Below are 23,172 nucleotides of genomic sequence, written 5' to 3' on the forward strand. Positions count from 1 at the left end.
TTTTGAAACATCTTGCTATCTACTACGCATCTTAACATGTACTGAGTTTTTTGAATTTTTTTGGTAGAATCCAAAACACTCGTTACGTACTTAAAAACACCATAGAAATCCACAATTGGTGTTTAAAACTCATTATGGACAATTTTGGAGTTCTGGCATAGCAGCGATTCACCTTGACCTAGCCAGTTTTGACCGATTTTGGCCGTATCCTTATAGAAAAACACATTAGCGGTCTTGGTTGGCCCAAAAATTACAAAAAATTGAACCTACCGACAAGGGGAACCTTCGGGTGCAGCGGCTCCGCCAGTCCTCCTTCGCAGCTGAGGTTCTTTCTTCAACTAACCTATACAAAAAAGGACGGTGAATACAATGATAAAAAAATCACATGAAACAGGAATCGAGAATGAGCTCATCGGAGGAGTTTTGGAGTTTTGGCCGCAGCTGCTCCGCCGGACTTTGACCGCAGTTTTTAGCTTACCCACCGTCCCTTTTACTCCAATTTGACCACAAGGATGCTCGAAATCAAATTTTGAGTGGATAAGGAGAATTTTTACTTTTTTGGGCGGCCGGCTATGGCTCTGGTGCAGCGGGGGGTTGGCGGTCGGCGGTCGGCCTCCTTCTCCGGCATCTGGTTTTTCTTCTTCAGCGGGGGCTAGTAGTTAGGGTTTGGATTCCCGTGTGATGCAAAATATTTATATCCATCCTATGTTGATTTGGGTTATCCATCACGATCGATATCATATGTCCGATAGCGCATAAGGAGGAAATAAATATGGACCGTCAATTGCAATTTGATCTCGGTTGTCCGATCGCGTTTAAGGAAAAAATAAATTTGGGCCGTCTATGCTCACGGGATCGATCCTGGACCATCCGATCGCAGGGCACGCAAATCGCCCGCGTGGCACCGACGTTATCGTGTCTCGCCACGCGGCATGCTCCGGTTCATCGAGACTGCTGATTGAGCGGTCCTACGTGATACAATTTTTTCTACTTGCACTTTGACCTTCTGTTTCTAATTTTTCTTTCAAAAACACTTCCCGAATCTAAATTTTTACCTATTTTCCTTAAAATTATTTTTAATTACATCTCTAACTCATTTTTTTCAATAAATTCAACAAAAATTAAATTAAATTAATTTATAAATAATAGAAAAGTTTAAATACTAAAAGTAATCCTGGACCAAATTCTGGTCCTGAGTATTACAACAATAGTAGCCATAAAAAGCATGAACAATATTTATAATGAAGATCTTGAGTGATTTTATGTTTAATTTCATATTTTATATTTCTTGAGTAAATTTTATAAATACTGAATTGATCTTATAAATATCGGATTACGATTTTATTTCCTTTACTTTCCAAAATTTTCAATCACTAATTTATCATAATCTTTTCTCACTCAATATATATATATATATATATATATATATACCAAATAATTTTCCACATAATTATAACATACTAATTTCTTTATTTCAAGATTTTCATTTGAGTTTGGTGATCATCAATCATGGCAAAGCTTTCTTGCATTTCCTTTCTCCTCTTCCTTGTCATCTCAGGTAATGATAACTTTTTAAACGATATATACTTATACTAACAATACAGTCGTGTAGTTATTAAAATATATATACTTTATTTAGAATTCACGAGTTCAAAATTTATATACCATTTATTATTTTATAGATATTTTATGTATCGATAATATTTAATTTAATAAAACTGAAATTTTACTTTGATAAAATTGTTACCAGCAATCAATTTTAATTATTATTCACCAATCAATAAATTTCATCAAATAATATATATATATATATCTATATATGTGTATAACAATCTTTCTTTGATACTAAATGATATACTTTCAAAAATAAATTAATCTAAACTCGATTCAATAAAATTAAAAATTTAATTTATGAGTATGTTGTTGGGTCTGTAATAGTCAAATTAAATTAAATCTCGACGAATATAATATGATTGTATACTATATAAATTTTTAATAAAAAGAATATTTTTTAACAATTTAACTAAGATAGAACGTGAACTAATGTATGATATATAGATATAAAATACATGTAACTATTCCAATTTACATGTGTTTATATAACATTAATATTATACTATCTCATTCTGTCATGTGTACACATCTAAAAGGATTATATATATATATATATATGGGTACAAATTTAAGAATTCAAAAATAAATACAGATTTTGACTTAAATATTTTTAGAAAGTTGAAGAATATTTTTAGTATGTTGGTCAAAAAAATAGATATACATGTAGCTAATTTTAGTAAAATATCCTATTATGATTTTGTAATATCTCCTTAGATTTTTCGAAATCTTCGGCCATTAATTTCAAAAAAATTCCCTTCTTCAATTTCTTTCCATGATCTCTAATCTTTTTCTAGCTCTATAAATATATCCTATAATCTTACACATAATTATTGCATATTAATTCGTATATTTCCAAAATTATCGTCTAAGAGTTGGCGATCATCGATCATGGCGAAGCTTCATTGCGTTTTCTTTGTCCTCTTCGTCGTTTTCTCAGGTAATATTAAAATTTTCTGTTTCCCGTTTTAAAATTCGTTAACGAAGAAAATGAATTCTTTTATCGAATGGTTAGAAAAAAAAAAAAAAAACTAATTCCTAATCTCCTACAAGAATAATTGAGAAAATTCAAAATCAAAAAAGTAGTATTTATTAGTAATGACGTGATTGAAGCAGTCACTCAGTGTTAGATTAATTCGAAAACTGATTCAAATTCAATATAACACAGATATATATATATATATATATATATATAAATGTACTGAATTCTTTTTAATGAATGTATTCGATTGTAAGTTTAAATATAAAATTTTGAATAATTGTTCGGAGATGTGCTCATCAATATTCTTCCACCACGTTAGTTAGGTATACATCTCGTGTCATCGACTGTCACCTTGCAATAAGTCAATCCCATTTTTACATAATCCGAAAAATAATTTTTGAGAGTGAATCGAATGTGTAATCAAATTCAATTTAATACAAATTTAATTTTAGCACTTTTACGTTTAGAGATATTTCATAAACATAAGAGATCGTATCCTCCTGAAGAGACGACACGATTCGATTTCATATAAATATTTGATTTTACAGCTTTTAGGGTTTAGGAATGTTTTACAAACAAAAGAGATCATGTCGTACGAAAGGTATACATCCACTTGAATACAAACAAACACGTGAGAAAATCTCAATTTCGATACGATACGATATGATATGATATAATATATATATAATTAGGAATTTTATCTGATTTTATATTTTGATTAATTAATAAATTGGATTTTTTGATGGTCAGTTGGGTTGGTCAACGGACAGTGCAGTGATCCCTTTCCCATGTTCCCTTGTTTCGAACAAGATTGCAAAAGCTTTTGCTTCAGACAGTACAGCAAAGCCGACGGACATTGCATTCGTGACAACATCTGCAAGTGCAGCTACCCATGTTAAATCTAATTATTGTACGCAGGAATAAATTTCATCATATAATAATATTTAAACTTATATTCTATATATATATATATACACATACGAGTTTTATTATACATACATATCTATTTCTTTAATTATTTTTATAAAGTTTCTAAATATATAGTATAGTTATTTAAATCTTTTGTTAGAAAATACAAAAAAAATCGTACATTTAAAAACAAATATAAATAGACGAGACCATACGTCAAATTTTAATGCCGAAATTAATGATTTATCTTATGATAAACTACATCCGAGTAATTACGATTTCATACAATGTAGAAAGACGAGATTCATTAAAATCTTCAAATTTCGAGCATTGTATTTGTATATAAAATTATTATAGTAGCACTTTCACATAATATATTTCGACTTATATTATAAATATAAATGCTTAAATATTAAATTAGTTTTTGTATTATTTTAAATATTTAAATTGGTCATTCGTTTAACTCTTTCCGTCTATGTATTTTGAAAAAATATATTCACCGGTATTTCTCTATTTAATGTCACTAATAACATCTTGAATGTGGATTAAGATGCTCAATGGAAGTATCACAACATAAGATTTTTCCATGGTGCAATCTTCTTTTTGCTCCCATGTCTTAGCATGTGAACTGGATGTGTCACCTCCAAATTCATTAGGCTGGGGAGTCTTATAATTACATCAGGAACCTCCTGGTCCCGAATCATTATGCAAATCCTCGTTCATCCTAGGATCACCTTTGCACCAACCTTATCAATGTTTGTACACCTTCAGATATGAGAGGCCGAAATTCAGGTTCCAGCTACGAGGGGAAAGAATCACAAAGTTCAATATGGGTAATGTCCAAAAAGACTAATAAGATAGATATATAACCAAAATATTGGCAAAATGAGGTGAGAATTTCAGTCAGAAGAAGGTAGGGGAAATTTTTGAACTCAGCAATTAGCAATCAGATATCAAATATCAAGAAGTTTAGCAAATATCAAGCAAGCTATTCATATATAAAAAAATGGCATGTCATGATTCACTGCATTGTTTAAGCAGAATACAGAGTGAAGCCATCAGTGTAGAAAATCAAAGGAGCTTTATGATCTTACACCACTAATATAAACAGCAAAACACATTTACTAGGAAAAATTTACATTTGTACATGAGAACCTTGTATTATAGCAATAAGCTGTATATCTTATCAAACAAAATTGAAGTCCAACCATCTATATGTATATACACACACCCACATATACGGGAAACTCAAAGAGACTCTTTCTGTTCTTCAAATGTCCAAAAGTAAATTATATAAAATTGCTCTCTACTTTTTTGTATTATCTTAAAGCAGGACTTATACCATTTTTCTCCTAATTTCCAGACTTGCAGTCTTCAATTTGGTTTCAAAATGTCTTTTTTTGGGCTGTTCCTCACTATTTCCAACCAAACATAGAATCAATTCTGATCCCTTTGCTCAAGATAGAAACATCTTCCATCAACAGCAGAAACCCTAGAAGTGAATGGATCCATCAAAACACGCGATCAAAATATATTGAAATGTGAACCAAGCATGTATTCTCTTCTCAATCATGAACTGGAAGATAAATCGTTTCGTAAAACCCTAAGCGCCATCGACAGCCATGTATCATAAAGCCACAATAAAAAGTAAAAATATAAAACCCAATTTTCCCAACCAGTTATCTCAGAGAAAGTCCCGAAAAAAAAGTAATTCTTTACAAATGCCTTGAAACTACTAATTACAGAGCAAAGCACTACTTACCAGTCACCGATCGTCAAAATATTGAATCGAAGGAATATCCTGTAACTAAAAGGGAGTGCAATAATCTTGTAAATCAACGGAACCAATCAACAGTGTTGAAAGGGCGTGAAATTTTAAATCGATGCGGTCTGATGAAATTCCAAAGAGATTCCCAATTAGTAAATAGAAAAACAAAGTATTTACCAGTCACCGACGGTCAAACAATATAATTGAAGGAATATTCATCCCCCAAACTTTGGAACTCTAGAACAATCTTGAAAGAAAATCAACAGCGGTTGATTGGATCCGAAATAGCATGCAACCTTGACTCGATGCGTTCTCTAATACAATTGATCTTCCTCTGCATCCTTAGAAGTTGCTCGGGGCCAAGATCGGGCCTCTGAAGATTGTGAAGAGTTTCAGTCAAGAGGCGTTCCCAATCGCCAATGCTTTCGCCTGAATCGGCCTTTCTCTTTGGAAGAACGAAGAGTACTTGTTCGGAATCAGCCTTTCTCTTCCCACCCGCCATGATTCTTTGCTCCAAAGTTTTACTAATTGCTTTATGGTTTAAATAGACTGCTTCCGCGCTCAAACGTAACCGACTTTATTAATAATAATTATATTGTGGAATTTATTAAGTAAGATCGCTATAAAAGAATAACATTCACACACATATTCTTGCGAGAATCACTGTCTTGAAGCAACAAATTTTAAGATATCTATCGCACGTCATGATCGTAGGTCGATTTCTTTGAATCGGAATTCATCTTGTTCGTCGAAAAGATATTATTTTTTTAATTATTAAAATGATCAAAATTAAAACTACCATCGCTGTCAAATAAGTTTGATTCTTTTAATAGAAAAAAACGAACAGTCTTGATAATTGTAGAGATGTTTATGGAGTCAAATGGGTGAAAATAAAACAAATTAACAAAATAAACTTAGAAAAACATCGACTTTCTCGGATTAAACAGTAAAATTTCTCAATTCTTCATTTGTTTGTATCACTTGTGACAAACAACCATACATTCACACGAATGTTGATCCTTTCCCGTATTGGTGCATTTACAGTTCTTGGGCATACTTCCTGCGCCTTTAGTTCTCAAGAAATCAACCAGGCACTGATGGCTTCCGTCGGTCTCGCATGGTCCTGGAATATTGTTCTCTGTTTCTGGACAATGTGGTGGATCTCCTAATTTTTTTTAAATAAAATAATTAAAATTATTACGTCATAATTTTCAAAGTATTTAAATATAATTTTAAATAATAAAAAAAAAAAAACATATGTACGTGAGAATTGATGACATAGATTTTGACGTTACCTCGAGCAAGGTTGAGCAGAGTTGAGAAGACGAGGCAGGAAAGCAGAAGCAGCACCATTGCTGACCTCATGGTTTTATACTCTCTGAATATTGTTGGTGTGTGATGTATATAATATGGTGACGACTCACCGCATATATGTGTGCAAGTATATATAGTTGACAACCGTGGATGAATATTTAATGCGTATAATATATATATATATGCATAAATATCAGATATGATATGCTAAATATACAAATATGGAAGTGTATTTATAAAAATTAATGAATATTATTATACCACATGTATGGTATGCTCTTAATATTATTATACCCCCCAAGACTCTCTCAATTTAGAAATTCAGAAATTGATTTGATACTCTCTCGATTTAGAAATTCATAATTTGATTTGATACCCATTTATTTGATTCAAACAAAATATTTTTTACATTTATTTCGTGTTAAAAAATATTATTTTTAATTTTTTTTGAATGTATGACCTAAAAAATAAACATGAGTCCGTTAGATCTACAGGACCAGATCCATCTTATCTCGCAGTTTTAACATCTATTTTAAAATGACAGTTCAATTAGAGTCCAACTTATTGATATATATATATATATATATATACACACACTAATATTAAACTGGATTAAAATAGAAAATATCAATTCAGAGTAGTGCTTATATAAGATAAATCTACAACTAGAAATAAATTATTATTTTAATCAATAAGAGAGTTCGACGGAGACAGAGAGTAAGAGATTTTTAAATGTCTGCAGATATCATCATATAGTCTTTAATCAATCCAAAAAAAGTTTGAAGAAAGTCATTTTGTCTCTCAATCCACCATATATGATATTGTTGTTCGAATCTAACAATCAACACATGACGATCTATGATGAATGTCAAGCACGTGGGTTGAATGCTACTGCTATAACATATATTGATCGATGCAATAAATATAATAATAAAATGAATGATGTAGCCATGACATGCAATGCACCCATGTCGAATGATGTAGCTATAGAGTCCCACAATGCACTTGTAGTAGCAAATTATAATGACCACAATATAAGTGGAATGGATCATGCTATAACATATTCATGTCTTAATAATATGGATCTATGCCATACAATGCACCCATCGTGAATGGTGTTGCATTGACATACGTCAATCTATGCAATGCATACATTAATCCATGCAATGCAGGTGAGTATATGAATGAGGCTGCATCGACGTACATGAATCCGTGCAATAGAGGTGATAACATGTACGATGGTGTGACATACAATGAATTAATGGGGAATGAAGGTTGAACGACGTATAATACACTTCAGGGGTGGAATTCGTGAGTACTAGAGGAGCAAATAAATATAAGTTTATCCCAATAAATTATACTTCCGAAAGAAGCTCACCGTTCGTTAGTAATAAACACTAATATTTATGACAACAAGAATATTCCACCGCTCAAGGATGAAAATAGAGAGATGACAACCTATGTTAATTAGATGAAGAACATGAATTCTTAATTCATAGATGGTGAATGCAAATCCAATGACGAAGAAAAAATAAGCTCCAATAATGGTGAATGAATTCTTTACTGCAACTATATATATATATATATATATGTATATTTAATGACATGTAACTGGTCATCTGAATATTCTTAAGAACTAGGTGTTTTATTATCATAAAAAGTAGATGAATTTGTCAACCAATGTTTGAACTTTTTTTCACCCCTGTTTTATATGAACTTGTCATACATATACATATTTTATATGTATTAGAATATGAAATTTTACGTTGAATTACGTAATTTACTAAAAAAATATAATAACACGAAGACTATTTTTTACATAATTCTACATAATTTATCTCAAAATATAATAGTGCGAATATAATATTTTTTCGACTTTCTTCTCGTTATGATTAAACTTTTTATGAAAAAAAAAGTGAAAACTAAAATCTAAAATTGAATTTAGAACTAAATATAATTTATTCCTACTAATTTGAATAAATCCCCTTTTATTTTATTTTTTTTAGTTATTTGATAATTTAAATATAAAAATAACATTTACTAATCTTAACGCTCATATAAGTGGGCCTGTTAGAAAGAACCCGGTCCACTAACAAACCCGTGGGCCTCTGATGGGTTCATTTAGCTGGGTCCGAGTGTCTATACGGCATCGTTTCTTTGCTGATAAAACGCCGCGTTTTGCGTGGTCCCTCTCGCGGTGGTGAACTGAGATCAAGCGAGAAGAAAACCAGTGAAGGAGAAGCTACGAGGAGGCAGAGAACAAATTGATGAACAATCTGGAAAAAGGAAGTAACAACGGAGATCAAAACAGAGAAGAAGGAGTAGGACTCGTGGCACAACAATAAATGGCAGCCTCGTCGGCGGCAATGGACGGCGTTGCAGCGGCGGCGCTCCGTTCTGTGCTCCAGCGAGTCCACCAGGCTGCGGAGCGGGCGGGTCGGGTACCCGATCGTATCAAAGTCGTTGCTGTTAGCAAGACCAAACCGGTTTCTCTGATCCGCCAAGTGTACGACGCTGGTCACCGACATTTCGGTGAAAATTACGTCCAAGAGCTTGTCGAGAAAGCTCCTCAGGTCTCCGTTCGATTTTCCTATTAGTGAGGATATTCAGTATAATTCTGATTTAGGTTTTTAGTTTTTTGAATTTTGAAAATTGGATTTTCTTAATCGGTAACTGCAGCTTCCAGAGGATATTCAATGGCATTTTATTGGTCATCTGCAGAGCAATAAAGTAAAACCTTTACTAGGTACAATCACTTCTTTATCTCTTTGTGGTTAACAGTTCATTCTTATTATGTCTTGATGATGGCCATGGTGTGTGTATGTACGTATGCTATTGCTTCTATTTCTCTGTCCAGCTGGGGTACCTAACCTTGCAATGGTGGAGAGCGTGGATGATGAGAAGGTACTACTTTTTCTGTGAATAGATTCCATTAGTTTGAATTCTTTCTTTGTTTCAGTTTTCTTCCATGGCTAAAAGTGACAGTTATCTAACTATGTCTTTCACTGTAGCTTGAAGATTGTGATTGTTTGGTGAGGTTTTGCTATGCTTGTTATCACTTGATTTCATCTTCTGTTTTATACAGATTGCAAATCGATTAGACCGAATCGTTGCAGATATTGGAAGAAAGCGGTTGAAGATCTTGGTCCAAGTAAATACCAGTGGAGAAGAATGTAAGAACTAATTAATTATTCATACTGAAAATAGTAGGCTTGCCTGCATTTCAAGAGCTGTTATTGCTTCCTTAATTATAAGATGTCTACTTACAAAGCATAATGCCGGTTATCTTTTCGTTTTCTTCTGCAAAATGTTTTCAATTGCAGTTCTTTATTTTCCTTGTTTTGGCTGCTTGAGTTACTCCTCATGCAGTGGAACCATTTTATGAAGTGAAATAGCTATATCGTGTTCTTGATGCTGTTGTTGTTTTTCTATATATCCATATAAATGTGTGTATATATGTTTATACCATCGACTGTTACTATCAATTATGTCTCAGGTATGAGTTTAGCATAGAAGATGAGACCTGCTATGAGGAGCTAATTGGTTTACTCTGTTCACTACACTGTTCTTTATGGAATACGGATTTCGACTATCAGTTGTGCTAGTTTGTCACATGCCATTTCATGAGTTTCCCACAGTTTGTTTGATTTGTGGTATTTCTGTTCCAGCAAAAGCTGGTGTTGAGCCTTCAGGATGTGTGGAACTGGCCAAACATGTCAATCAGGCCTGTCCAAATCTTGAGTTTTGTGGCTTGATGACAATAGGAATGCCGGATTATACTTCTACTCCAGAGAACTTCAAGGTGATGGTTCAAAATTCTGTTCCTCATCGCGTCTCATTTTTCATATCTCATGCCTGCTACGTCTTCTGATGGAAATTGTTATGTTGTCAGACCTTGGCAAACTGCAGAACTGAGGTCTGCAAGGCACTTGGTATTCCAGAAGATCAATGTGAACTATCAATGGGCATGTCTGGTGACTTCGAACAAGCGGTAACAAAAAGCCCTGCTAACTTGATTTAATTCAAGTTATCATATTTTGTATTGACTCGATATAACTTTAGAAGTGAAGTTCTCTCGCTAATGCTGCTATGATTTTTGCTTGTCATTAAACAACTTGCTTGCAGTTCTATCACAATTTTTTTAATTCCCACCTCTGGACAAATCTGTGTTCTTTTTGACAAAATCCTCCGATTAAATATAGTATCCTTTCCTTTTTAGATTTTTTTGTAATTTATGAACTTCCCACGTTGCAGATTGAAATGGGAAGCACGAATGTCAGGATTGGATCTACTATATTTGGCGCTAGAGAATATGCGAAGAAGTAAAACTTGCAAGCAGAAACATCAGAGGCATTTGTTTTAGTCTGCAATGCAAAATCCCAATATCAATGTAGAAGTCAAGTCAATTTTATTACCTGATACGGGTCATTTTATTTATAAATGTAAACCAGTTGATATACCTCTTGTAAGCATGGCATGGATGTTGGACATAAGGAATTATTAACATCCTTATGTTAATAAAAATTCTGCTCAATTGAGTTCTTCAAGACCCAGATGTATCCAGATGAACTGCTGCCTACCGATTTGGCAAAAACAATATATATATATATATTTGTTTGTGTATGTGTCTATAGGTGGTGTCATCTTCCCATTTGTGAAAATTAGATGATGAGTTTCAGATGCTGCTGAATTCAAACAAATACATCCCGCTCTGGCACCTTCTTAACGTCTCTACATCTAAGATCAGGATCAGTAGAATCTATTTTTGTTTCTGGTGATCTCTGAAGGATAGAACATGAGCTATGAACAAGATCAAATCTTCTCTCCTGAATTCACTAACCACCACCAAGTCATTCAATGACATCATTAAACGCCTCTCTTCTCAGGGTTCTCATAGTGAAGTACTCTCCACATACTCTTCTATGCTTAGTGTAAATACTCCTCCTGACACCAATACATTCCCTAGTATCGTCAAAGCTTGCACGTCTCTTGAGCTCCTCTCTCTTGGCCTCTCAATCCACCAACGAGTGGTCATTAATGGGTTCTCTTCTGATCCATATATAGCATCTTCTTTGATTAACTTCTATGCTAAGTTTTGGTATACAGAGATTGCTCGAAAACTGTTCGACAGAATGCCTGAGAAAGATATAGTTTCTTGCACTGCCATTATTGGGTGCTATTCGCGAGTCGGGGACGTTGATAAAGCGTTTTGTTTGTTTAATAAGATGCGATATCAAGGGATTGAACCCAGTTCGGTTACCTTGTTAAGCATGTTATCTGAGTTATCAGAGATTAAACAGCTGCTATGCTTACATGGCTGTTCATTTTTCTACGGCTTTATGTGTGATATAGCTCTGGTTAACTCTATGCTGAATGCGTACGTAAAATGTGAGAGCCTTGAGGATTCGAGGAACCTGTTTGAATTTATGGAGAAGAGGGATATGATTTCATGGAATTCCTTGATTTCAGGCTATGCACAGATTGGAGATGTTAACGAAACACTACAGCTCTTTTGTCACATGAGAAGTGAGGGTTTTAAGCCTGATCAGCAGACATTTGGTGCTGTAGTGTCCGCAACTGCAACACAAGGCGATCTTGAATTGGGCAAGATAGTACATGGGCAGATTTTCAGAGCTGGATTTGATTTACACCTACATGTCAAAACATCTTTAATAGCTATGTACTTGAAATGTGGCATTGTCAATGTTGCTTTTAGGGTTTTTGAATCCAGCAAAGACAAGGATGTCGTTCTTTGGACTGCGATGATTTCAGGCCTGCTGCAGAATGATTGTGCAGATAAGGCAGTAGGAGTTTTCTCCCAGATGATGAAATCAGGAATTAAGCCATCCTCTTCAACAATAACTGGTGTTCTTGCGGCTTGTGCTCAACTAGGTTCTTCTGATTTGGGGACCTCAATCCATGGTTTCTTGTTGAGGAGAGGACTCAAAATGGATATCCCTGTTCAAAACTCCCTTGTTACCATGTATGCAAAATGTGGCCATTTGAAGCAAGGTCTTGCTGTGTTTACAAGGATGGAGAACAGAGATTTGGTTTCTTGGAATGCCATAATATCTGGATATGCCCAAAATGGCAACTTGTCTGAGGCCTTGTCAATCTTCAACAAGATGATGGTAACCCATCAAAGACCTGATTCATTAACAATCGTCTCCCTTCTTCAAGCTTGTGCAGCCTCTGGCACTTCCCATCAGGGGAAGTTGATCCACAATTTTGTCATCAGAACTTTTCTTAGACCCTCCATCTTGGTTGAAACATCTTTAGTTGACATGTACTGTAAATGTGGTGACCTACATACAGCCCAAAAGTGTTTCGACAGGATTTTACACAAGGATCTGATCTCATGGAGCACCATAATTTCTGGGTATGGCTATCATGGCAAAGCAGACACAGCTTTGAGGTTATACTCGGAATTGCCACAGACTGGCAGAGAACTCAACCATGTGATTTTCCTCTCAATTCTCACAGCTTGTAGCCACAACGGACTTATCGAACAGGGTTTAAACCTATTCCACTCCATGACTAGACAATTCAACATTGAACCAAAACTTGAACACCATGCCTGCCTTATTGATCTTCTCTGCAGAGCTGGAAGAGTAGAGGAAGCATATGAGTTTTACAAGAAGAATTTCTCAGATCCTGCAGCTGATGTTTTGGGCATACTCCTAGATGCTTGTCGGGCCAACAAGAACTCGAAGATTGGGGATGAAATTGCTAAGGATGTCCTGAAGTTGAGGCCTGCAGATGCTGGAAACTATGTACAGCTTGCTCATTGCTATGCTTCAATGAAGAGATGGGATGGTGTGGGTGAGGCATGGATGCAGATGAGATCTCTTGGATTGAAAAAGACACCTGCTTGGAGCCTTATTGAAATTAGTGGGATAATTACAACATTCTTCATGGATCATAACTCACATCCCCAGTTTCAAGAAATAGTTTTGGTGTTAAAATGTTTGAGCAGAGAGATGAAGAAAATAATTCATCCATTTGAAGACCACGAAGATTCATGATTGATATCATGGAAAAACTTAAGGCAAGTGTACAATTTTAATCTTATACTTTGTTCTTATTATAGTTCATATCATTTTTTTTTTGTTATGATTGGATGTGATGTAGTTTGATTTTTTTATTTTACCAAAATTATTAATTTTTTTTTTATTTTTACTTAATATTTTTAAATTTAAATTACTAATTTTAAAATTCCATGTAGTAATGTTTTAAAAAATTAATTTTTACACTATAAAATAACCCTAAAAAATTGAAATGATGTATATGCAATTGTTTGTGAGAAAATATATATTAATTTATGACAAACATAAAAGATTAAAATTTTAATCTTTTATGAATTAAGGATATTTGCTTACGTAAATATCAATTTAAAGTTTAAATCTTTTATAAATAATATAAAATAATAATTTTTTAACGATATTATTTAATCGATTCAAAGTTGTAATTTTTATAAATTGATAATATTTAATTATATAAAATTCAATTTAAAGTTTACATCTTTTATATTTGGAATAAAGTAATAATTTTTTAATGATAATATTTAATTACATATGATCGAAAATTTTAATCTTTTATAAATTAAGAACACTGACTCAAAGTTCTAATTTTAATAAATTGAATACCCGTTTCAAAGTTTAAATCTTTTATAAATGGAATAAAAGTAACAACTTTCAAGCAATTCTTAATTTGAACATATATATATATATATATATGTGCAGAAAAATCAGCCAATTAAAATAAATATTTTTTCTCCTAATTTTCAATTAAGCAGGAAGCAAATCACCATCTGATATGGCGAGCAGAAATAGGGCCAAATGGATGAAACACAAGTAAGCATGCACTGCATGGCGAAAGAGGGGGGAGGTCAGGCCCCACTTCCTGATCAAAAGATCAAATCAAAACAAAGAAAAGATTAACGAGTACAGTTATCTCTCATTCGTTTCTCAGCGAAAACAGGATCTTCGTCGTCCTCTTTTCACTCTCTTCATAAGGCGAAGAAAAGAGATACAGAAAGATCAGAGATGAACAGACGGCAGCAGAGGGTGGTGAAGGGGGTGACGGCGATGATGGGTCTTTGCATAGTCGGGTACATAGTCGGTCCGCCGCTGTATTGGCATGTAAGCGAAGGTCTAGCAGCCGCTGTTCGCTCTTCTTGCCCTCCTTGTCTCTGTGACTGCTCCTTTCGACCTCTTGTCTCCCTCTCCGATGGTATATTCATCTCTACCCATCTTCAATATACTTCCCTATCTATTTGCATCTACATATTTATGCATCTGTTTCTATGGGTATGATTTTGATCGTTGATTTTTTAGCTGTATTTCGTTGGGTCTTAATTGGGTCCATAGCCAGTGTTTATGGCAAGGTGTTTTGAGCTTTGCCCTGACAATGCATTTCTATCTTCCCTACTTAGCTGCATTGGAGTAGTGAAGATATGTGTGAGTCCGGAAATGGGTATTTAAGTGCATGAGAAAGGGGAAAAACTGTTGCATGATTAGGGTTTATAGTTCTTGATTTACATTTACCTGGTATAAGATCACAGTTCATGATTTATCTTGCGGTGTGTGTTACCGGTAATGAGCAGGTGGCTTCAATGAGGTAATCAATTCATTCTTGGATATGTTATTGCAAAATGAAAATGTTTATTGACTGAACCTTCAAGTATTCTTATTGTGAATTCTGTACTGGCAGATGGTTTGTCTGTAGGTTTTAATTTTTACCCATAGAAGATAATGAGCAAAGAGTGGTGATGTGATTTTAGAATCTCAGTTTATGAGAGTAAAAGGTATATTCAAGACTTGGTAAGAATATGGGTGTAGAAATGAGTAGATAGGGAGATCACTTCAGAGTGAAACTTTTTTCTACGGTTAAATGACTGGCATGTAACTCTTCAGGGCAATCTTTTCAATATAGTGTGCCTCAGTTTGTTTTCTTATGTTCATTCAAACAGCACTCTTAAACACCAGAGATTTTTCCAAAATTTTCTGCTTCAATATGTATTAATGCTCATGTCTTCTTCTGAGGAAAATTCTATGATGTCTCAGGCATATATTGCTTGCTTGGTAATAAGAGCATTGATGTTTCTATTTGGAGGGTAACTCATCCTCCTCTTTTTCTGCTTGAATTTTTTCTTTCTGATAATGCTTCTTTGCTTATATAAAACGTGTCTATTTCATTGAAAATCAGCATTCACAATATGTGTTTCTCTCTGTTTTCATGCAGGAATGAGCAACAACAGCCTTCTAGGTTAGTTTCCTCGTTATATTTATTATGTGTAGAGAGATGATCAGATTCGACTATGTTTCTGACTTTAGGTTACAATTGTTATACGCATCTCAAATAGTACATATTCTGTCATTCTGGAAGAAAATTTTAATTTTTTTTTTAATGACCAAATTAGTAATAACCTGATAAAGAAATAAGAAGAAGTAAGTTAAATGGTAGTGAGTAAAAAGACAGATGAAAGTTGCTGATTGCAGTAAAACAAGTTTTTTTAGCTTGTGTTTGGAACAAATTTAGAAATTTTATATAATTTGGTTGCAAATCAATACTCTATCCAATTAATATATGAGGTAAAAGATATCAGAACATGATAAAGATTGATCTCATATGAAATTGCATTTAGAATCTGGACAGTGTATTCAAAATTATTTGATGAAGTTTCACTATACATTGTTTTAATTCCACGTAGAAAATGGCTGTGAATCTGATCAAGCTTCAAACTGAGATCACAATGTTTAACTCCTCCACTAGTTCATGGATTCAGGACCTGACATTCTTGCATGCTGATCTTGATACTTTTTCAGACTGTATGAAGTCTGACCCTGAATTGAGTGAAGAGACAGAGAAAAGTTTTACTGAATTGTTGTCGGAGGAAGTGAAGCTACGGGAAATTCAGGCTCTGGAAAACCAACGGCGTGCAGACAGGGCATTATTGGAAGCTAAAAAAGTGGCATCTCAGTATCAGAAAGAGGCAGACAAATGCAACATGGGAATGGAGACATGTGAGGAGGCAAGAGAAAAGGCTGAAGCGGCATTAGAAACACAGAGGAAGCTTTCTGCAATGTGGGAGATTCGGGCTCGGCAGAGAGGATGGAGAGACAGCCTTGTTAGGCCTCGTGTGTATTGATTTCTGATCACCACCATCATATTTCTGGAGAAAGAAACAATGTGATCAAGTGATATATGAAAGGTAATATCCTGGTTTTGAAGGATTTCGCACCTGGAAGATTACAGTTTTCCGATCAGGGATTTTTCTAACTAGGAATTGTGCCTAATTTATGTGGAACCTGTTCAGGCCACCCATTTCATTCATTTTTTAATTTATCTCTGAACTGTTTTTGAGTAGGGGATACAGAACCTTCATGAATAACTTTCATAGTTTGAGGCAGATTATATGTATATATAAGCTTCTTTTTTTATGTATAGAAAATCGACTAGCTTTAAGTCACAAGCTTTCTCATTTATTAATTGAACTGGGATTTTGAAGAAGCTTACTGAAAAGTACATTAAAAATATCAGATGGTTTATAAGGTCATACTCTTAAACATATCACCAGCTCACTGCCGTCCATAACCCAAGTAATCATATTTGTATTATTTCAGGCCAAATACCTTAAATAGGCAATTTGGTTAACAGTAATCAATATAAACATATAATAATACAAAGTTTTCCTGACTAATCAGCAGTATGTAAATCAATGGTACATCTCTAATTCTACAAAGTATCTATCAAGAAGCTTCCTCTTGCAGGCAGTGCTGGCAGATTAAAAACCCTGCAATATCTCTAATCTCAAACTCATCTCTGACAAATTGTTGAACAGCCGCTCTCTGTCAAGAATTCTGCTTTAGTATTAACCTAGCGTGTTTATCCAAGTATAGTATATCTGTAAAGCTTTAGTGGGCACTTCGCTTGCTGCCCAGATCCTGTTGAAATAAGTTAGTGATGGTTAATAAGGCTGCAAGAAATCTTGATCAGATTGTAGAATTACGCTGGTGGATCCAGTAGTGAAGATGGACGAGATTGTCCAACCACCCCCTGGCTCAAAAGACGCATTGCAGCTCCACCAGAGAACTTCCTTGCAAATAAAAAGCAGGGAGCATATGTAGAATTTGAACGACACCATTCTGTCCGGTATTCAGTCTCATAGTATACATGGTTGATAGCCTACCCCAGTCAAAATATATATAAGAAAGCAGAACAAAGAAAACAAGAATGCAGAATAACAGTAAAGTCAAAAAAAAAAAAAAAAAAAGATTCAGAGGGAACCTTTATTTGGTTGATTTTTTGAGGGCCTGCTGTTGCATATGTGAATGTTATAGGATGCCATCCTTTATTTTCCATTTTCGTGGCAGACAGGTTCCATTCAGTATAAGTCAGTGTTCTCCGTTCAAGCTCAACTTCAAGCTCATTCATCTAACAAGATAAAACAAAGATCCAGGTGGGAAAGATGCGGGATGTTGCCATGTTGAGGGGAAGGTAGTAAGTTAGAACCAAAAAACAGGGAGAAATTAAAATCTCCAATTTGAATGGTTGGCTTACTGCAAGCAATGTTGCCACGTAATGCTCATCAGGGATACAGTTGTGTTGCTGTTGAAGTTTCTGCATTTGACATTTACATCAAAATTAGAAAAAGGAAAGAAAATCAATCTTCAAAACATGTATAATATTTTACTGACAGTTTATATGGAAGTCAAATACAGGAGTTGAAGATTAGCTTCAGAAGAAAATATTAACAACCAGGTAGAACATATATAAATCTTTGGAAAGAACGGCGATGGTTGATTTTTTTTTTTATTGAAAGAGATAACTAATGATTATATATTTCCCGGACCAAATAAAAAATTCGCTTTAAACGTTATCTTTTGATTAATAAACTTAAACCAGGAAGACAAATCTTACTTGTAAATTAAGTTTCAAGGGGAGATTAACGATCAGCATTTCAATAACTGAAAAAATGATTGGCCTACTAAGAATTTCTTCTTTAACTAAATTTACATCACTTACGTCATTGAGTTTTCCCTTGCTAGCATCTAAAGGAGGGCGACGCTGCAAAATGAGAACATATAAGAAAAATTCTTCAAAAAGCTTCTAAACAATCTAAATAAAAATTTTATAAGAAATTCAAAACAAGGATAATTTGGGGAAGATAGGAGATGATAAGTTACATACCTTGCAAAATTTCTTAAAAACTGAAAAGATGACCTCATCATCTACAATTACTTCTGCATGGCTTCTGATTAAAGAGATCCACTGCAGTTACAGATCAATATCAACATGTTCATAGATTATTTGAGAAACAATTAAACTACCATGAGACCTAGATGCTTTTAAATACTTAAAGCTATCATTTCATACCTATTGACTTGGACATGCTAGGTAAATTTGCATGTAGAAAATGACAATTAAACCTAAAAATCACCACTTAGTATATTAGATATCACGTCTAGAAACTTGAGGCTGGGACTTGAAGGGTTCTAGAGTAGAAAAGCAACTAGGCCTTATGCATAACATTGAGATTTGATTGCATCACACAATCATAAAGCGAAACTGTAAATACTCTTAAGCATTGATATTCTCTTGAAAAAACTACAAGATTACATACAGACTAATTTATCCTAACCTATGATAACACACTATAATAAGAAACTTAAAAGAATTTAAACAATAATAAAAAATCCCTTTCTGCTGGAGGTTCCTCTCTAGTAATAAGAACTTGTGGAGGAAGATTATTAAGACTAGATATGGCCTTACAAAGACGGGGACAGGAATGCCTTCAGGTGCTCAGGGTTCTAGCTTGTGGTGAGGTATTAGGAAAGATTAGGCAGGTATCGCTAATCTCATGCATGTTAAAATTGGCAATTGGGAGGGGTTAAGATTTCAGAATGACATATGGTAACTCAATTCTCCTTTGAACTCTTGATGCCAATAATCTCTCATTCAGCTCTGAATGAAGAAATCATGGTGACAGAATGTTACATCAATCAAGGAGGCCAATTTCTTGGCACATTGATATTGGCAGAAATCTTGATGACTGGAGATTGAATAAACTTCTTGCTACCTTCCAGAAAGTTTGTGGATCAGAGATCTCAAGATGTTCCCTTTGGAGCGTTCCAAGGATGGCAGTTTCTCATCAAATCATGATTCATGAATTGGGATATTACCTTTGACAGCTTCCCTTGGAAGACTATTTACAAGCAGAAGGCTTCTGCAAAGTTAGCTTCCTTTGTTTGGATAACCACTTGGGAGCACAACTTGGGGAAGAATGGGCTGCACAGCCATCAATCATTGCCCATTTTCCCTATACAATAACAAATCTCGAACCATCTCCCTTCATGGTGTCCTGAGGACAGAAGGCTCAGGGATTTGGATTATAGCCTTTTGGACATCAAATGGGTGACTAGTGGTTCTATACTTCTATTTGGATTGAGTTACTAGCTTGGGATGGCTTTTGCAGTCATAACAGTGAGAAGGAGGTCACAGCTCCTACTCCTCGTGCCATTTTGAGGGCACCGTATCTAAGTGTGCTACTATAACAGACCTCAGGCTCCAGATGCTAACAATATGTTTGGATTAAGTAAAGTGGGAAAAGGAAAGGAAAGTAATGGATAGTCATCCTCCTTTTTCTTATCTGGATAAAAAATAATAATTAATAAAGAAAAAGGAAAGATTGTAGGTATCCATCCGTTTACTTTAAAACTTCAATTTTTTTATTCCTCCAAATTAGAAAAAAAGAAGGCAAAGGAAAGGAATTAAAATCTTAAAAAAGAACTATATATTTTCCTTACAACCTAACTTCTCATCATTCTACTAGTAAAAGTACTATTGACTGTTTTCTCATAATTAATCTTTTTCTTTGTAACACTAAAGCAAACAAAATACTAGAACAATCCGTTGTTTTCTTTACTTAATCAATTTTTAGTTATCCAAACAAATGACACATCTTTCCTTTCGATTCCTCAAAAGCCACTCCTTTTTTCCCTTTCCTTTCCTTTAGATTCATCTAATAATGTTTACCCAAACATAGTATAAGTACTTTGTCTTGAATATTCCTCCACGAGAAGATTCAGGCCAGCACATTGATACTTTGCCTGAGTCTTCTTTCTAATTTTCTGTTTTTTAAATCCAATGGGCGGCACCCCTGTTATTTTTCTTTTTCTTATCAGGAAAAAAAATCCTAATACTGGTAAAATTCTAATCTTAGCCATACTATTATAACACATACCAGAGTTGAAAGAAACACAATTCCTGATGCATTTAAAAACCCTTTAACAAAATCTCCTTTTCATCGGATCTTTTGAAAAGCCAAATCGGTTTTTAGGTCAGGGTCTTCAAGCTCAACTAACTAATTGTTTTTCAAGAGAATATGTACATCCAAAGGAAAAATAGATAACCTGGGATCCCTTTCGCCATTTTGCCTTTGGAATGACAGGTGACATTTTTGGGTTGTAACGACCTTCCTTTGCATCAAGAAAGCTACAAAAAGGAAAAAAAAAGTAACCACAAAAATTCAAATTCTACAGTTTCTTTAACAATAACTTACAAACAATCAAAATGATGTACAGATGTAAATATTTTTCGTTAATGCTTAGAGAATCATTGTTAGCACCTCAAGAGCCAAAACTTGCCATCTACCTGTCCACAAAACTCCTTGGAGAAGCCATCAGATAGTTGTATATATAGCTAAAATTGTACAGGGGAATACAGCTGCAAAACAGAAAGAAAGAGATATTATTAGCCATTTATGCTCTCAAAAGTAAAATAATCAAAATAATGCCTTTACCCAAACAACCACCAGTTTCAAAAATGAAAAATGAGAATGAAGAAGTCTTGGTGGTAGTTTCAACTTTCAAAAGACAATTTTATTCACGAATCACATGTATAAGTGTTTATAAGCATGTACTAAGTGTTTATAATGATAGAGAAGCCATTAAGTCAGAAACAACAAAAATTTAATCTTTGAACAAAAGAACATGAAACAAGACCAGTATCACCGAACATTCAGAAAATGCAAGGCAATCCACTAATAGTATCAGCAAAGTATGACAATAAGGTAACAACCTGTCAGAAAGAAGGACAAATCTTTGATTTGCTGGATCGTCTAAGGCAGTTGCAAGTAATAGCCTCTCTGCCTCAATCATACTTGACTCACCCCAAGAAACCTGCAATAGATAAACACTGGGGGTTCACACACAGGAAACCACCATCAACTAGATTCCAAATTTGATTTAAACGTAAACAGATAGGAATCAGTGAAAGCTCAAACTTTTTAACCAAATTCTTTACATCAAGTCCAAGTAGAACCACAAAAGTAAACTGAGCCCAAGCTACAGTTCAGGGAAATTGAGATGAACTTTCAATTCTTAAGCAACCGAACCACTATTAATGAAGTATCCAATTTTTTTGCAGCTACCAAAAGCTAAGCCAGAAATTTGTATTTTCCAATCAGACATAGCATGCTACATTAAGCTTTTCATTTAAAGAAACACCAACTCTAGTTTCCATTTCAATTCCCTCATTATTTTAGCAGCCAAAAAGAAGCGAAAAATCAACAGAACTCACCTGAATACTATTCTTCAATTGCCGATGGTAGAAGAAATGCGACCGAGAAGTATTTTCATCAAACACATAGCCAGGCGCCGAATGTATATATATCGAGAAATTCGCCATGTCAGCAGCATTCTGAAAGCCATCAAACTCACTAGTTTAACTTAATTTCCCGAGAAAGTGCGAGAAGATAAAAATTCTCTAAAACAGATAGAAAAGGAATTCAGAGTTGACCTCGAAGAAGCTGCCCCAGAGAAAATCTAGAGGCAGATTACGGCGTGCGAGAAATAGAAATGCGACCTTGGGACGACCGGTGAAGTTAAAACGAGGAAGACGATATCTCGCGCGAGATAACGCAGCGTAGGAAGCTGAAGAGATATCAGACTGGAAATGGAGCCTGAAGAGCGCGAAGAAGCAAAGCGCGATGGAGAGGGCAATCACGAGCTTCCAACCCAGCCAGATAGCGTGACGCACCGGTATTAATTGAGCCTTCTTCGTCATGCTCCTTCCTATAAATCGACGTTACACAAAATCAATCACCATCTTGCTCAATTAACCATCGTAATTAAGCATGAAATGAAACCGCGTAAATGAGCGTTTTACAGAAAGAATCTATGATGAGAAGAGTACATTGAAGGGTTTGTTAGGGTTTACAGAGAGAGAGAGAGAGAGAGAGAGAGAGAGAGTAGCATTTAAAAGCTGTGGAGACCATGAAGAGACTTCTTTCTCTGTTAGTTGCTTTCCGCTTCTTGTTGAAAAGAGAAATTGGATCGCGACATGAATCAACTGGTTCAAAACGCCGTCGTTTACGTGAGCCTGCATCAAAGATGAGAAAGCTATAACAGAAAACGACACCGTTCAAGGAAAAGTAAACCATTTGACCGAAGCATTTGGTGTGTGGTTAACCTAATTTTGGTTATCCAATTTTGGATTTGGAGATTAGGAGATTCATCACCAAAATATGCCCCAAAAACCCAATAATTCTGTTTAATTTATTTCATTATTAATTTTTTTTACTCCA

At 34.6% G+C, this 23,172-nt stretch overlaps 4 protein-coding genes and 2 long non-coding RNA genes across 8 annotated transcripts; 4 read left to right on the top strand and 2 right to left on the bottom strand.

The window, feature by feature from the left end:
* The first annotated feature begins 2,365 nt into the window (after window positions 1–2,365).
* LOC148252848 (uncharacterized) lies at window positions 2,366–3,879 on the top strand. The gene is made up of 2 exons (XR_015813441.1): window positions 2,366–2,551; window positions 3,344–3,879. It is a non-coding gene; the product is annotated as an uncharacterized LOC148252848 (long non-coding RNA).
* Window positions 3,880–3,965: 86 nt separating this feature from the next.
* LOC148252849 (uncharacterized) lies at window positions 3,966–6,045 on the bottom strand. Its single transcript, XR_015813641.1, has 3 exons — window positions 5,265–6,045; window positions 4,845–4,994; window positions 3,966–4,301 (listed from the first exon to the last, which is right to left on the bottom strand). It is a non-coding gene; the product is annotated as an uncharacterized LOC148252849 (long non-coding RNA).
* A 2,725-nt stretch (window positions 6,046–8,770) lies between these two features.
* LOC110808086 (Putative pyridoxal phosphate-dependent enzyme, YBL036C type) lies at window positions 8,771–11,131 on the top strand. The gene is made up of 7 exons (XM_022033434.2): window positions 8,771–9,157; window positions 9,264–9,330; window positions 9,442–9,488; window positions 9,670–9,757; window positions 10,253–10,386; window positions 10,477–10,575; window positions 10,839–11,131. Exons 1-7 carry the CDS (start codon window positions 8,930–8,932, stop codon window positions 10,908–10,910), a joined length of 735 nt encoding a protein of 244 aa, XP_021889126.1. The 5' UTR covers window positions 8,771–8,929; the 3' UTR covers window positions 10,911–11,131.
* Window positions 11,132–11,227: 96 nt separating this feature from the next.
* Window positions 11,228–14,515, top strand: LOC110808085 (Tetratricopeptide repeat (TPR)-like superfamily protein). The gene is made up of 2 exons (XM_022033433.2): window positions 11,228–13,636; window positions 14,384–14,515. The coding sequence occupies exon 1, from the start codon at window positions 11,387–11,389 to the stop codon at window positions 13,607–13,609; it is 2,223 nt and encodes a 740-aa protein (XP_021889125.1). The 5' UTR covers window positions 11,228–11,386; the 3' UTR covers window positions 13,610–13,636; window positions 14,384–14,515.
* Window positions 14,516–14,629: 114 nt separating this feature from the next.
* On the top strand, window positions 14,630–17,037 carry LOC110808062 (transmembrane protein, putative (DUF1068)). 2 transcript variants are annotated; one of them, XM_022033401.2, is made up of 3 exons: window positions 14,630–14,816; window positions 15,792–15,851; window positions 16,412–17,037. In XM_022033401.2, the coding sequence occupies exons 1-3, from the start codon at window positions 14,630–14,632 to the stop codon at window positions 16,732–16,734; spliced, it is 570 nt and encodes a 189-aa protein (XP_021889093.1). In that variant the 3' UTR covers window positions 16,735–17,037. The 2 variants fall into 2 exon arrangements, with proteins under 2 accessions (XP_021889093.1, XP_021889094.1); XM_022033402.2 differs by having other exon boundaries at window positions 15,828–15,851.
* A 140-nt stretch (window positions 17,038–17,177) lies between these two features.
* Window positions 17,178–22,979, bottom strand: LOC110808063 (Core-2/I-branching beta-1,6-N-acetylglucosaminyltransferase family protein). 2 transcript variants are annotated; one of them, XM_022033404.2, is made up of 11 exons: window positions 22,861–22,979; window positions 22,386–22,660; window positions 22,167–22,286; window positions 21,666–21,766; window positions 21,240–21,311; window positions 20,999–21,080; window positions 18,777–18,857; window positions 18,612–18,653; window positions 18,147–18,206; window positions 17,874–18,020; window positions 17,178–17,771 (listed from the first exon to the last, which is right to left on the bottom strand). In XM_022033404.2, the coding sequence occupies exons 2-11, from the start codon at window positions 22,650–22,652 to the stop codon at window positions 17,592–17,594; spliced, it is 1,152 nt and encodes a 383-aa protein (XP_021889096.1). In that variant the 5' UTR covers window positions 22,653–22,660; window positions 22,861–22,979; the 3' UTR covers window positions 17,178–17,591. The 2 variants fall into 2 exon arrangements, with proteins under 2 accessions (XP_021889096.1, XP_021889095.1); XM_022033403.2 differs by having other exon boundaries at window positions 22,782–22,938.
* Between the last annotated feature and the right edge of the window lie 193 nt (window positions 22,980–23,172).

The sequence above is a fragment of the Carica papaya genome, chromosome 7, assembly GCF_054855325.1.
Source record: "Carica papaya isolate Zhongbai chromosome 7, ASM5485532v1, whole genome shotgun sequence".
Lineage (NCBI taxonomy): Eukaryota > Viridiplantae > Streptophyta > Magnoliopsida > Brassicales > Caricaceae > Carica > Carica papaya.